Source organism: Pseudophryne corroboree (genome assembly GCF_028390025.1).
Source record: "Pseudophryne corroboree isolate aPseCor3 chromosome 3 unlocalized genomic scaffold, aPseCor3.hap2 SUPER_3_unloc_51, whole genome shotgun sequence".
Taxonomy (NCBI): Eukaryota; Metazoa; Chordata; class Amphibia; order Anura; family Myobatrachidae; genus Pseudophryne; species Pseudophryne corroboree.
In genome coordinates, this window is record NW_026967543.1 from 487,225 (window position 1) to 502,263 (window position 15,039).

The following is a 15,039-nucleotide window of genomic DNA, read 5'->3' on the forward strand; positions in this document are numbered from 1 at the left end:
CCCCGTTGCAGGGGGGGGGGGACCTCCACCACCACCTGCTGGATGTACAATTTCTGGATCGCCGCTAGTACCAACTCCCTTTCTATGGGGGATGTCGGCAGAGCCGATTTTAGGAAGCGGTGAGGAGGCGTCTCCTCGAATTCCAGCCTGTACCCCTGAGATACTATCTGCAAAACCCAGGGATCTGCTTGTGAGCGAACCCACTGGTGGCTGAAACTTCAGATATGCGCCCCAACTGACCCTGGCTCCACCTGTGGAGCCCCAGCGTCATGCGGTGGACTTAGTTGAAGCCGGGGAGGACTTCTGTTCCTGGGAACTAGCTGTGTTATGCAGCTTCCTTCCTCTACCCTTGCCTCTGGCAAGAAAGGACGCACCTCGGACTTTCTTACCCTCCTGTGAACGAAAGGACTGCATCTGAGAATACGGTGCTTTCTTAGGTTGTGATGGAATAAACGGTAAAAAATTTAACTTCCCAGCCGTAGCTGTGGCCACTAGGTCCGACAGACCTTCCCCAAATAATTCCACACCCTTGTAAGGTAAAACCTCCATGTGCCGCTTAGAGTCGGCATCACCTGTCCACTGTCGAGTCCATAGGCCCCTTCTCGCTGAAATCGACATAGCATTTATTCTAGAGCTCAGCATGGCAATATTCCTCTGAGCATCTCTCATATAGAGGACAGTGTCTTTTATATGCCCCAATGTCAGTACTATAGTATCCTTGTCCAGTGTATCAATCTCTTCAGATAACATATCAGCCCATGCTGCTACTGCACTACACATCCATGCCAACGCAATGGCCGGTCTAAGAATGGTACCAGAATGTGTGTATATGGACCTAAGGATAGCTTCCTGCTTTCTATCTGCAGGATCTTTTAAGGCTGCCGTATCCTGTGACGTTAGGGCCCCCTTTTTTGACAAGCATGTCAGCGCTTTGTCTACCCTTGGAGCGGATTCCCAGCGTAACCTGTCCGTTGGCGGGAAGGGGTACGCCATTAGCATCCTTTTAGGGATCAGCAGTTTCTTATCTGGTGATTCCCAGGCTTTCTCACATAACTCATTTAATTCATGAGACGGGGGAAAGGTCACCACTTGTCTCTTTTCCCCAAACATATTAACCCTCTTGTCAGGGACAGGGCTTTGCGCGGAGATGTGTAACACCTCCTTCATAGCTATAATCATATAACGTATAGCTTTGGCCATTTTAGGTTGTAACCTGGCCTCCTCATCATCGACGCTGGAGTCGGACTCCGTGTCGATATCTGTGTCAACAACCTGGGATAGTGGACGCTTTTGAGACCCTGACGGCCCCTGCGTAGCAGGATCAGGCATGGGCTGAGACCCAGACTGTCCCAAGGCTTCTGCTTTATCCAGCCTTTTATGTAAGGAATTAACATTCTCATTTAAAAACCTTCCACATATCCATCCAATCCGGTGTCGGCGACACCACAATTGTTTCCTCTCGCTCCGCCTCCACATAGCCTTCCTCGTCAAATATGTCGACACACGCGTACCGACACACCATACACACAGCTAAAGCTCTTTTGAAGACAATTCCCCCACCAGGCCTTTTGGGGAAACCGAGAGAGAGTTTGCCAGTACACACCCCAGCGCTATATAACCCAGGAACAAACACAGTACCTCAGTGTTTACCCAGTAGCTGCTGTAATATCTGTTTTGCGCCTAAATTTGTGTGCCCCCCCTCTTTTTTCACCCCCCTACCGTGATTCTGCAGGGGAGAGTCTGGGGAGCTTCCTTCCAGCGGAGCTTTGAAGAGAAAATGGCGCTGGTGAGTACTGAGGAAGAAGCCCCGCCACTTTCTGGCGGCTTTCTGTCCCGCGTTTTTGTGTGTAAAAAATGGCGGGGGCTCATGCAGACATACAGTGCCTACCTGTACGTCTGCAAAACTTTTGCCAAAGGTACCTTATTGCTGCCCAGGGCGCCCGCCCTGCACCCTACAGTGACAGGAGTGTGTAGTGTGCTGTGGGAGCAATGGCGCACAGCTGCAGTGCTGTGCGCTACCTTATCTGAAGACAGGAGTCTTCTGCCGCCAATTTCAACTCCACGCCGTGCTTCTTGCTTCTGGCTCTGCGAGGGGGACGGCGGCGCGGCTCCGGGATCGGACCGCCAATGGTCAGTACCTGTGTTCGATCCCTCTGGAGCTAATGGTGTCCAGTAGCCTAAGAAGCGCAATCTATCCAGCAGTTGGTAAGGTTTGTTTCTCTCCCCTCAGTCCCACGTAGCAGAGAGTCTGTTGCCAGCAGAATGCTCTCTGAAAATAATAAAACCTAACAAAATACTTTTCTTCTCAGCAAGCTCAGGAGAGCCCACTAAGTTGGACCCTTCTCGTTCGGGCACAGATTCTAACTGAGGTCTGGAGGAGGGACATAGGAGGGAGGAGCCAGTGCACACCAGTAGTCCTAATTCTTTTCTAGAGTGCCCTATCTCCTGCGGAGCCCGTCTATTCCCCATGGTCATTACGGAGTCCCCAGCATCCACTTAGGACGTTAGAGAAATGGCTTCTCACCTGTGTGACTTCTCTCATGGTTTCTAAGATCTGATTTGTGTGCAGAACATTTCCCACACTCAGAACATGGAAATATATTCTCACCTGTGTGACTTCTGTAATGAGTAACAAGTTGTGATTTCCATCTAACACATTTCCCACACTCAGAGCAAGAAAATGGCTTCTCACCTGTGTGACTTCTCTGATGTAGAACAAGATGTGATTTCTGGGGAAAACATTTCCCACACTCAGAGCAAGTAAACGGCCTCTCACCTGTGTGACTTCTCTGATGTAGAACAAGATGTGATTTCTGGGAAAAACATTTCCCACACTCAGAACATGGAAATATATTCTCACCTGTGTGACTTCTGTAATGAGTAACAAGTTGTGATTTCCATCTAACACATTTCCCACACTCAGAGCAAGAAAATGGCTTCTCACCTGTGTGACTTCGCTGATGTGTAACAAGTGGTGATTTCTGGGAAAAACATTTCCCGCACTCAGAGCAAGAAAATGGCTTCTCACCTGTGTGACTTCTCCGATGTAGAACAAGATGTGATTTCTGGGAAAAACATTTCCCACACTCAGAGCAAGAAAACGGCCTCTCACCTGTGTGACTTCTCTGATGTAGAACAAGATGTGATTTCTGGGAAAAACATTTCCCACACTCAGAGCAAGAATATGGCCTCTCACCTGTATGACTTCTCTGATGTATAACAAGATGCGATTTCCGTGCAAAACATTTCCCACACTCAGAACATGGAAATGGCCTCTCACCTGCCTTAGCTGCCTGATGGGTAATAAGCTTTGTTTTCTGTGTAAAACATTTGGTATCTATAGAACAGGGAAACACTGTATCTACTCTCTGAGCTGTAACAGATGCACCAATATCAGAGTTATCAGCAGAACATTTCCCAGGATCAGAGGGATCAGCTGATAGAGCTGGATGTATAATTGGGGTAATGGCGTTATCTCCTGGAGAATCCTGTCTACTGTCATTATCATTTATGTCACAATCCGGGGATAACATTAGATGTCCTTCTGAGATATTCCTGCTTGTGTGTCCATCTGCTGGAAATAAAATACATTATGGAAATGTGACATTTTCTGGAACAATATTAATCTTGTAAACAATAGGAGAAGACGACTCTCTGGGACACTTAATTGTAAATGTGTGTGTATAATAAAACATAACTTTTAATGAAGGCTTTATAATATTGTGTCTCAGACTATCATTGTATCCACCCTCCTGAGAACACTCACAATAACAAATGTAATATTATAATAAGACTTAGATATATCTCTCTCTTGTACTGGTAACTAACCATGAAGTATAAATGGAGATGTAGTCACTCGCCAAGTCCTACGTCAGCAGCAATGTAAAACAATGGATGGGGAACATATCGTATGAATTGGAGATTCTAGCTGAACAATAACATCAGTCATATGAGCTGATGGATCAGAGAAATGTCTTCTAACGTTACTCCTGGAAGCATTGGTAAGGTAGCATTCCTTTATGTGTGTGCCCATATGCTGGTAAGCCTGTACATTTGTTACTCACCCTTATATAAGGTATATTGCTACAGCAGAGTAGGTGTGGCACAAGGTACTTTACATGCAATACACCATATAATACCCTGTAATCATCATCTGCTAGGTTATAATCCAGTCTTACACCCCCATCATCAGTGTCTTACCTCTATTCTCTCAATAGTAATAAGGATGATGTGTGTATTTACCATACATATGATATAGAGAATTACATATCAGGATCTATACAGCTGCCGCCATACTTCTGCTTCTCATACGTGTGCTACTGGCAGCAGTGAACATCTGAGTGAGAGTGCAGGGAAGACAGCAGAGTCTGATGAGAAAGAGATTGGATCTGCCTTTGCAGGGATGTACCACACCTGTCACCCCTGTTAGTATATAAAATAATAAATAAGAGCGGCGTGGCCTGAGTCCATCCAGACGTGCTTTCTGGAGCTCTCCTCAGTAAGTGGCTTCTTATCTACCTGATAGCTCTCGGCCACCGCTGGGACCAAGACCCACTCTATTAAGTCCCCCACTCCTTCTGCCCTAAAGCCGCTCGCTCTGCTCACTCCGAGCACTGTTCACTGTCGCAGCCTAGCGACGCCGCTGAAGCCACTGGCTGAATTTTGGGGATAAGTGCGCCCAGTCTTTCCTGCACGCTCCAAACACCTGACTTGGGAGCAATTTTTCCTCAGGTGGGAGCAAATGCTCTCCCACTCACATGGGAGCGCAGCTCCCACTATTACTGGGGACAGAACGGTCTGCCCACAGTCACCGAGCCCGGCAATCATATTGGGAAGTGAGGTGGCTGCCATTTTGAATCCTGGCACCCGCCCATCGCATGCTTTGCCTTCAATAAGGTTTAAAATTGATATAAGCTGCTAAATAAGTGTCCTGATGGCTGGACCGGGGTCACTACACTAAATTGAAGCATTTGCCTGGAGGTGACACTACCTTCTATTTATATGGTTCCATTATAATCTACTTCCTCTCAGTCTACAAGCAGAGCCCAGTATCAAGTATCGTCTGAGTACAGCACATTACACTGATTACAACCTCACAGTATATTATTTTGTGGATTTATTCACTGAATATATTTTGCCATTTGTGTCTCTCTGTGCTGAGTACTGTACGTCTGTGATCACGCTGACCTCTAATGGAATATCTCGCTCATTACTGTGTTATTTGAGTTGCATTACATCATGTTTACTTGAAATTTTGGCTCAAAAACCCCCGTCTCCCCAAGAATGTCATTGTGAACAGAGTCATCTTGATGTAACCTCCTGACAGCGTACTACTGCTCCTTTTATTTATAGATTGTTTGTATTTTTCTATCTCCGAGAGGTCAGTCTCTTTGTAGCCGGCTTTCCATACCTCCAAGAAAGGTTAAAAGATACCCAATCGGCCCCACCTGTCCATCTCTTTGGGGGTGTAGTATGGCTGACCGGCGGTCTCCTGACCGCCGGTCAGCTTACCGACGCCGGGAACCCGGCAGCATACCGACACCAGAATCCCGGTGGGGAGGGGCGAGTGCAGCAAGCCCATTGCGGGCTCGGTGGCGACCTGCGATCGCCACGGGTTCTATTTCCACTCTATGGGTGTCGTGGACACCCACGAGTGGAAATAGTCCCTGTTGGAAGGTATGCCGACCATCGGGAAAGTGAGCCGTCGGGCTCGTGGAGGAGGTCATGTGACTGTCGGTCAGCTGACCGGCGGTCACATGAATACCACCCCTCTTTGGTATCTCGAATTCAGGTGGTCCATCTGAGACCGCTAAAACATCATCTGCTTCTTCTTGTCAGATGCACAGCCCAGCTGTAATGGCTGAAGACATCTTAAGACACACTAGATGGTCCTGTTACTCTACGCTCTATACATTCTGTGTTATCTACATTTAGGGACTGAAATATATTCAGAACTTAGCTCTAATATTCAAGCTTTAAGGTCCAGTATAAGTGAGATTGGCACTCGTACAGACTAAAATGAAAGAGATTGTTGTGTCTCATAAAGATCTGATTTCAGCACATGACACCCTTCAGGAAGACACGGTCTCTATTCGTGATAAAGTCATTGATTTAGAAGACAGGTCTCGGAGAAATAATATCAGAATAATGGGCATTCTGATTTTCTGTTACAAATGCTGAGCTTTATGATTATGCCACGGCTCTCTTTTCAGAAGCTTCCAAAGGTTTCTGCCACTGACCTTCTTACTGATATGATCCATAGGCTCCCAAAGTCCAAACAGGCCCCTATCCAGGAACCAAGGGACACTCTGCTCAGGGTCCATTTTTCATATTAAAGAATGCATTCTACAAGTCGCTTTGTCTTCCTCATCCACGGCTGAGTGCCTGGATAATGTGCAGCTATATCTGGATATTTCTCCTGTGACGATGGCCAAAAGACGTCTATTCCACCCAAGGAAATGTGCAATACATATGGGGCTTTCTTACTAAGATTATTGTGATGCGAAACAATGCCTTCACAGTGATACCTTCACCCGAGGATGGCCCTGCTATTCTGAAAAAGTGGGATATTCCTGTTGACAGTCCTTCATGACACTTTACCTAAACCAATCCCGGAGGAGTTGTCACCTAAACCAATCCCGGAGGAGTTGTCTTCCGTCTCAAAGTAATATGCTAAAGGAGTAAGACTGCTGCAGACACTCTGAGGGTTTGTTTCCCATTGTAACATGTGCCAACTGGGACTAAGTTACTGGGCATGGATCTATTTTTGGGCCAGATTTATTTGTTCTTGTTATGGGTATAAAGCACACAGTATATTTTTTGATTTATTTCCTTTGCTATTTAATTGCTATGTGGTATATGGCCTGACATTCTTTCCACTGTTACGTTTCATTATACCTTTCTAGAATGTTTGGGTGTTCAGGCAAAGCATGACTGATTTGTCTAAGATCCTGCTGCCCTTAGAGTGTGGAGTTGGGACTGGTCAGACGTCTGGGCTGGTAAAACACACAAAGACATGATGTAAGGAGAAGAGCAGGAGTATAATAGGGGCTGATGTCTCCTGACTCCCCAACGGGGAAAATACATATTCCTCATTAGTTTGTACTAACAGAGGCTGTAGTATAAGAGATTGCTGTAGTGACTGAGCAAGGAGAATATGTCACCATGTGACTCTGTTCTGTAATAAGTGTTTATTACTCACCTGTGCTGATATCTGTAGGGATCTCCTCCTCCTTACACTGCTGATCACCCCTCACATACGTCTCTTCTTCTCCCTCTGTATCTTCTGCCTTTATATCGGTCACATACGTCTCTTCTTCTCCCGCTGTATCTTCTGCCTTTATATCAGTCACATACGTCTCTTCTTCTCCTTCTATATCTTCTGTTTTAATATTAAACAGACGTTCTACCTAAAAAAAAAAAAAAAGATTTTACTCACCGGTAAATCTATTTCTCGTAGTCCGTAGTGGATGCTGGGGACTCCGTAAGGACCATGGGGAATAGACGGGCTCCGCAGGAGACTGGGCACTTTAAAAAAGATTTGATACTATATCTGGTGTGCACTGGCCCCTCCCTCTATGCCCCTCCTCCAGACCTCAGTTACGGAAACTGTGCCCGGAAGAGCTGACATTATAAGGAAAGGATTTGGAACCCAGGATAAGACTCATTCCAGCCACACTGTACAACTTGTGATAAACTTACCCAGTTAACAGTATGAACATAAACTGAGCCTAACTGAACAGATGGCTCATAACCAAAAACCCTGTATTACGCAATAACTATATACACGTATTGCAGAAAGTCCGCACTTGGGACGGGCGCCCAGCATCCACTACGGACTACGAGAAATAGAATTACCGGTGAGTAAAATCTTATTTTCTCTAACGTCCTAAGTGGATGCTGGGGACTCCGTAAGGACCATGGGGATTATACCAAAGCTCCCAAACGGGCGGGAGAGTGCGGATGACTCTGCAGCACCAAATGAGCAAACTCAAGGTCCTCCTCAGCCAGGGTATCAAACTTGTAAAACTTAGCAAAAGTGTTTGAACCCGACCAAGTAGCTGCTCGGCAAAGTTGTAATGCCGAGACCCCTCGGGCAGCCGCCCAAGAAGAGCCCACCTTCCTTGTGGAATGGGCCTTTACTGATCTTGGATGCGGCAATCCTGCCGCAGAATGAGCTTGCTGAATCGTGTTACAGATCCAGCGAGCAATAGTTTGCTTTGAAGCAGGTGCACCCAGTTTGTTGGGTGCATACAGAATGAACAGCGCATCAGTTTTTCTGACTCCAGCCGTTCTAGAAACATACATCTTCAAAGCCCGGACTACGTCGAGTAACTTGGAGTACTCCAGGTCACGAGTAGCCGCAGGTACCACAATAGGTTGGTTTAGGTGAAAAGAAACTGCGGGCGGGTACGCAATTCTGCCCTATCTTCATGGAAAATCAGGTAGGGGCTTTTACAGGACAAAGCCGCCAATTCTGACACACGCCTAGCCGAAGCCAAAGCCAACAGCATGACCACCTTCCAAGTGAGATACTTCAGCTCCACAGTCTTAAGAGGCTCAAACCAGTGGGATTTCAGAAAATCCAAAACTACATTGAGATCCCACGGTGCCACTGGTGGCACAAAAGGGGGCTGAATATGCAGCACTCCTTTAACAAATGTCTGATCCCCAGGCAGTGCAGTGAAGCAAGTTCTTTTTGAAAGAAAATGGATAGGGCCGAAATCTGGACCTTTATGGATCCCAGTTTAAGGCCCATAGTTACATCTGCCTGCAGAAAATGTAGGAATCTCCCAAGCTGGCATTCCTCTGTAGGGGCCTTCCTGCCCTACACCAAGCAACATATTTTCGCCATATCCGGTGATAATGCTTTGCTGTCACGTCCTTCCTAGCCTTTATTAGCGTAGGGATAACTTCCTCCGGAATTCCCTTTTCTGCTAGGATCCGGCATTCAACCGTCATGCCGTCAAACGCAGCCGCGGTAAGTCTTGGAACAGACAGGGCCCCTGTTGCAACAGGTCCTGTCTGAGAGGCAGAGGCCACGGGTCCTCTGAGAGCAACTCTTGCAGTTCTGGGTACCAAGTTCTTCTTGGCCAATCCGGAACAATGAGTATTGTTCTTACTCCTCTTTTCCTTATGATCCTCAACACCTTGGGTATGAGAGGAAGAGGAGGGAATACATAAACCAACTGGAGGAAACACAGACTAACTGGAACACCCACGGTGTTATCAGAGCGTCCACAGCTATTGCCTGAGGGTCCCTTGACCTGGCGCAATACCTTTTTAGCTTTTTGTTGAGACGGGACGCCATCATGTCCACCTGTGGCAGTTCCCATCGATTTACAATCTGCGAGAAGACTTCTGGATGAAGTCCCCACTCTCTCGGGTGTAGGTCGTGTCTGCTGAGGAAATCGGCTTCCTAGTTGTCCACTCCCGGAATGAACACTGCTGACAGTGCTTGTACGTGATTCTCCGCCCAACGAAGAATCCTGGTGGCTTCCGCCATTGCCACCCTGCTTCTTTAGGTTTACATGAGCGACTGCAGTGATGTTGTCTGACTGGATCAGCACTGGTTTGTCTCGGAGTAGAGGCTCCGCTTCAGTCAGGGCGTTGTATATTGCCCTTCGTTCCAGGATATTGATGTGCAGACAAGTCTCTTGACTTGACCACAGTCCTTGGAAGTTTTTTCCCTGAGTGACTGCCCCCCACCCTCGGAGGCTTGCATCCGTGGTCACCAGGACCCAATCCTGTATGCCGAAACTGCGACCCTCTAGTAGGTGAGCACTCTGCAGCCACCACAGAAGAGACACCCTGGTCCTGGAGGACAGGGAGATTAGCCGGTGCATCTGAAGATGCGATCCGGACCACTTGTCCAACAGGTCCCACTGAAATATCCTTGCATGGAACCTGCCGAATAGAATGGCCTCGTAAGACGCCACCATCTTTCCCAGTACTCGCGTGCAATGATGCACCAATACCTGTTTTGGTTTTAGGAGCCCTCTGACCAGAGAGTCACAAGCTCCTGAGCCTTCTCCTCCGGGAGAAACACTTTCTTCTGGTCTATGTCCAGAATCATGCCCAGGAAGGGCAGACGTGTCGTAGGAATCAGCTGCGACTTTGGAATATTCAGGATCCAGCCGTGCTGTCTCAACACTTCCTGAGAGTGTGCCACGTTGATCAGCAACTGCTCTCTGGACCTCGCCTTTATGAGGAGATCGTCCAAGTATGGGATAATTGTAACTCCTTGCTTCCGAAGGAGTATCATCATCTCCGCCATCACCTTGGTAAATATTCTCGGTGCCGTGGACAGGCCAAACGGCAACGTCTGGAATTGGTAATGACAGTCCTGTACCACAAACCTGAGGTACTCCTGATGAGGAGGAAAAATGGGGCTATGCAAGTAAGCATCCTTGATGTCCAGCGACACCATGTAATCCCCCTCTTCCAGGCTTGCAATGACCGCTCTGTGCGATTCCATTTTGAATTTCTTTAGATATATGTTCAGGGACTTTAAATTCAAAAAGGGCCTGACCGAACCGTCTGTTTTCAGTACCACAAACGTGGTGGAGTAGTAACCCCTTCCCTGCTGAAGTAGGGGAACCTTCACCACCACCTGCTGGAGATATAGTTTCTGAATTGCCGCCAGCACTACTTCCCTCTCCATGGGGGAAGCGGCAAGGCAGATTTTAGGAAACGTAGAGGGGGCGTCTCTTCGAATTCCAGCTTGTATCCCTGAGACACAATTTGTATCGCCCAAGGATCCACCTGTGAACACACCCACTGGTGGCTGAAATTCTTGAGACGTGCCCCCACCGCTCCTGGCTCTGCCTGTGGAGCCCCAGCGTCATACGGCAGATTTAGAGGAGGCCGGGGAGGACTTCTGCTCCTGGGAACTGGCTGCCTGATGCAGCTTTTTTCCTTTTCCCTTACCTCTGGCAAGGAAAGATGCACCTCTGACCTTTTTGGTCTTTGGGGGACGAAAGGACTGCATTTGATAATACGGTGCTTTCTTAGGCTGTGAGGAAACATACGGCAAGAATTTTGACTTCCCATCGGTCGCCGTGGAAATCAGGTCTGAGAGACAGTCCCCAAATAATTCTTCACCCTTATATGGTAAAACTTCCATATGTCTTTTCGAATCAGCATTCCCTGTCCACTGCCTAGTCCATAAGACCCTTCTGGCAGAGATGGACATTGGATTTACTTTAGAGCTGAGAGAACAAATGTCCCTCTGAGCATCCCGCATATACAGAACCGCCTCTTTGATATGCCCCAGGGTCAGTAAGATATTATCTCTATCCAGGGTGTCTAACTCCTCAGACAGAGAATCTGTCCAGGCTGCTACTGCGTTGCACATCCATGCCGACGCAATGGCAGGCATCAGGATAGTACCTGAATGTGTATACACAGCTTTCAGGATTGATTCCTGCTTTCTTTCCTTTTTTTTTTTTAAGTACTGTTTATTGAAAGTTTTTACTAAAGTACAAAACGCAATGTACATAAGGGTGGGCGGAGGGGAAGACAGAAGGAAAAATGGGAGGGGAGGGAAAGAGAATGGGGTACAGCAATGCAAACATATGATATCAAATAGACAAATATATCAAAAACCGTATGTCAAGGGAGGGGGGCATTTGTAGTACGCCAGCCATGGGGACCAAATCTCAGAAAATGTAACTGCATCGCTCTCGATCACACTAGAGAGGAACTCCATATGGTATGTATCCCAGACAGCAGCAATCACAGCCGCTATGGATGGGAGTGTGTGCGATTTCCAGTGGAAAGCGATTTTACATCTCAGTGCGGTCGCGATGTGCCAGATGAGCTTTTGTGAGGGTTTCGGTGTTCCGATATAGGTCTCGGGAAAAGGAAGGACGGGGAAAAGGGCATATTCACTCCGGTGATTCGCAAGATCAATCTCCGGGTGACCTTCCAGAGTGATGCTATCCCGGGACAATCCCAAAATATATGGAGCAGGGTACCCTCCGATCCGCAGCCCCTCCAACATCTATCTGATGCGGAAGGGAATATTCTACTCAGTCACGTCGGGACCAGGTACCAACGGACATATAATTTAAACGAGTTCTCTCTGTGTCTAATAGAGGTCGCAGAGGAAACCAGATTCTGCTTAATCTGCTCCCAGGTGTCCGTCTCTATGTGTTCCTGTAAGTCAGCTTCCCAAGCTATTTTGTGAGAGGCCAATGTGGGTAGGTTATGTGTAAGCATGAGGCGATATATTGATGACAGTAGGCCCTTAGAGGGAGAGCGCAGTAGCATAACGATCCCAGAGGGGATCGGGACAGAGAGTGTGTGATTGGAGAAATGCTATGTGAAAGCTACGTAACTGCAGGTATTGGAAGAAGCATTGCGGAGGGAGTCCATATCAATTCTGTAAATCTGCGAATGCTGGGAAAGAGCGAGACAGTGCAATATCGTTGATAAACAGAAGGTTATGAGCCGACCAGTGCTGGAAGGCATGTGAGGACCGTCCTTCGGCGAACAGTGGATTGTCCCAAAGGGGGGCAATAGCAGGAGGGGAGGATAATAGAGCAAAGGTCTTAGTGAGCCTATCCCATAGTGAGATGGTGAATGTTATGGATGGGAAATTAGTATAATCAGGGGGTCTGTGAGAACGTGGGATCCATAGAAGGGTGGAGACGGAGCGCACACGAACAAGTTCGGATTCCAATTGAACACATCTACGAGAAGATATGTGCGAGTGCCAGAGAACGGCCTGTGATAGATGGGCCGCATAATAGTACAATTTAATGTTGGGCACTCCAAGTCCACCCTCCCTGGCCCTGTTATAGAGCGTCTTGAATCTAACTCGGGGCCTTTTGCCTGACCATAGAAAGTGTGAGAATTTCTTCTGTAAATCTAACACTTGTGAGGGAATCCGCACCGGAAGCGACTGAAAGAGGTACAAGAGGCAAGGTAGGATATTCATTTTCAGAGCGTTAGCTCGGCCAGACCCAGAAATGAATTGGCCAGACCATCTCTGGAGATCACCAGTAATACTGTGAATCAACTCAGGGTAGTTAGCTGCATATAGTTGGGAATATTGTCTGGTGAGATATACGCCCAGGTATTTCAGTCGGGATTTTTTCCAGTCAAATTTGAAATTGTTACATAGGGTGGCTTTCAACGGGGTTTGTAGGTGGAAGTCTAATACCTCTGTCTTAGATGCGTTAACTTTGAAATTGGAAATAACACCAAACTCCTGTATCATTTTGAAAAGGTTTGGGAGAGAGATATGTGGATTCGAGAGAGTAAGCAAAATATCATCCGCATATAGAGAGATCTTGAACTGAGAAGAGCCCACTGTGATCCCCGAGATATCCGGGCAGCTGTGGATTCTTGACGCCAGAGGCTCCATCATTAGAGCGAAAATTAAGGGTGACAAAGGACAGCCCTGTCTCGTGCCATTCGCAATTGAGAATGGAGGGGATAGTAGACCGTTCACTAGGACACAAGCTGACGGGGAGGCGTAGAGAGATTCAATGCCCTTGAGGAAACAGCCCGAAAGACCAAAGCGTTGAAGGGTGCAATCCATGTATATCCATGATATGCGGTCGAACGCTTTTTCAGCGTCCAACCCCATCACCAGGGAGGGGATCCCAGAAGAGTCAGCAAAGTGCAGGGTATCGATTGCCCTTCTAATGTTGTCAAAGGCCTGTCTGCCGGGGATGAAACCGACCTGGTCCGGGTGACCAGGGAAGCGATCATACCCGCAAGCCGGTTAGCAAGTATTTTCGCAAATAATTTCAGGTCAGAATTTAGCAGGGATATTGGGCGATAGCTGCTACAGTCTGTGGGATCACGTCCGGGTTTAGGTATGATGACTATTTCTGCTCTAGTAGTGGAGCTATCGAAGGGAGTACCAGCTAGAATCGCATTGAACAATACAGTCAGGGCCGGGGTCAGCGTACCATTAAATTTCTTATAGTATAAAGCCGGCAGTCCATCCGGACCCGGAGCGGAGGCATTCCTCAATGATTTGATTGCGATATCCACTTCCTCTGCGGATATCTCTGTGTTGAGTAAGTCCATCTGTTGTTTAGAGAGTGTCGGAAGGGGGCAGGAAGAGAGGAAGTGGTCTATGCGCTCTTGCAAACTAACAAGGTCATCAAGAGTGGGTAGGTTATACAAGGACTGGTAGTATTCCTTGAAACAGTGGGCAATTTGTTGAGGATCATAGGTCAGCTTGTGGCGTTGGTCCTTCAGTGAGAGGATTCTATTCCTCTGTTTACGGGCGCGTAGGCGGGAGGCTAAGAGGGAGTCAGCTTTGTCACCCTTGGAATAGAACTTATGTTGTAACCATCGCATGGGCTTAGCTGCTTTGGCCGATAATATTTGGTATAATTGGCCTTTGAGAGCCAGGAGTTTGCTATATATAGAGCGTCTGGGCATCTGTTGGTGTCGGGTCGTTAGCTCTTTGATTTGGCTCTCAAGATCCGCAACTGCCCTGCGATCCTTTAATTTTTGGGCTTTAGTTAAAGAAATAAAGTGTCCCCGGATGGTAGCTTTGTGTGCTTCCCAGACTATTGCGGGAGATATCTCGTCCGTGGCATTCAAGGAGAAGAATTCCCTCAGGACTTCAGTAGTCTGTACGATATAATCTTTTTTCAGAAGGAGAGCAGAGTTTAATCTCCAACGGAAGGTTGTGGGGGGTGTAGGGGAGGAATCAATAGTCAAGAAAACTGCCAGATGATCTGACCACACTACAGGGGAGACCGTGGCCTTAATCAGGCCTTGTACAGTGGAAGAGTCTACTAGGAAAAGGTCAAGTCTAAAGTGGAGGTCATGGGGGACAGAGTAATGAGTGTACGTTCATTCACATGGGTATAGTACCCTCCAAGCGTCGTAATACCCCGAGGACGTTATGTATTCAGCTAATCGTCTGGATTCCCTAACTGTCGACGGACTAGGGTTACGAGACTGAGTACGGTCCCACACTAGATCTGGTACGGCATTAAAGTCTCCACCAATGATCACCCGTCCCCTCGATAGTATATCGAGTTGGCTACGGAAATCGTTGTGGAA

At 47.5% G+C, this 15,039-nt stretch overlaps 1 protein-coding gene across 1 annotated transcript in view; it reads right to left on the reverse strand.

Annotated features, from left to right (window-relative positions):
- Positions 1-2,462: 2,462 nt before the first annotated feature.
- LOC134984409 (zinc finger protein 436-like) overlaps positions 2,463-15,039 on the reverse strand; it is a 38,034-nt gene continuing 25,457 nt past the window's right edge. The window contains exons 5-6 of the mRNA XM_063949998.1: positions 7,202-7,405; positions 2,463-3,574 (exon numbers count right to left, since the gene is read on the reverse strand). Of these exons, the coding sequence (XP_063806068.1) occupies positions 2,505-3,574; positions 7,202-7,405 (1,274 nt within the window). The 3' untranslated portion in view covers positions 2,463-2,504. The remainder of the gene's footprint in view (positions 3,575-7,201; positions 7,406-15,039) is intronic.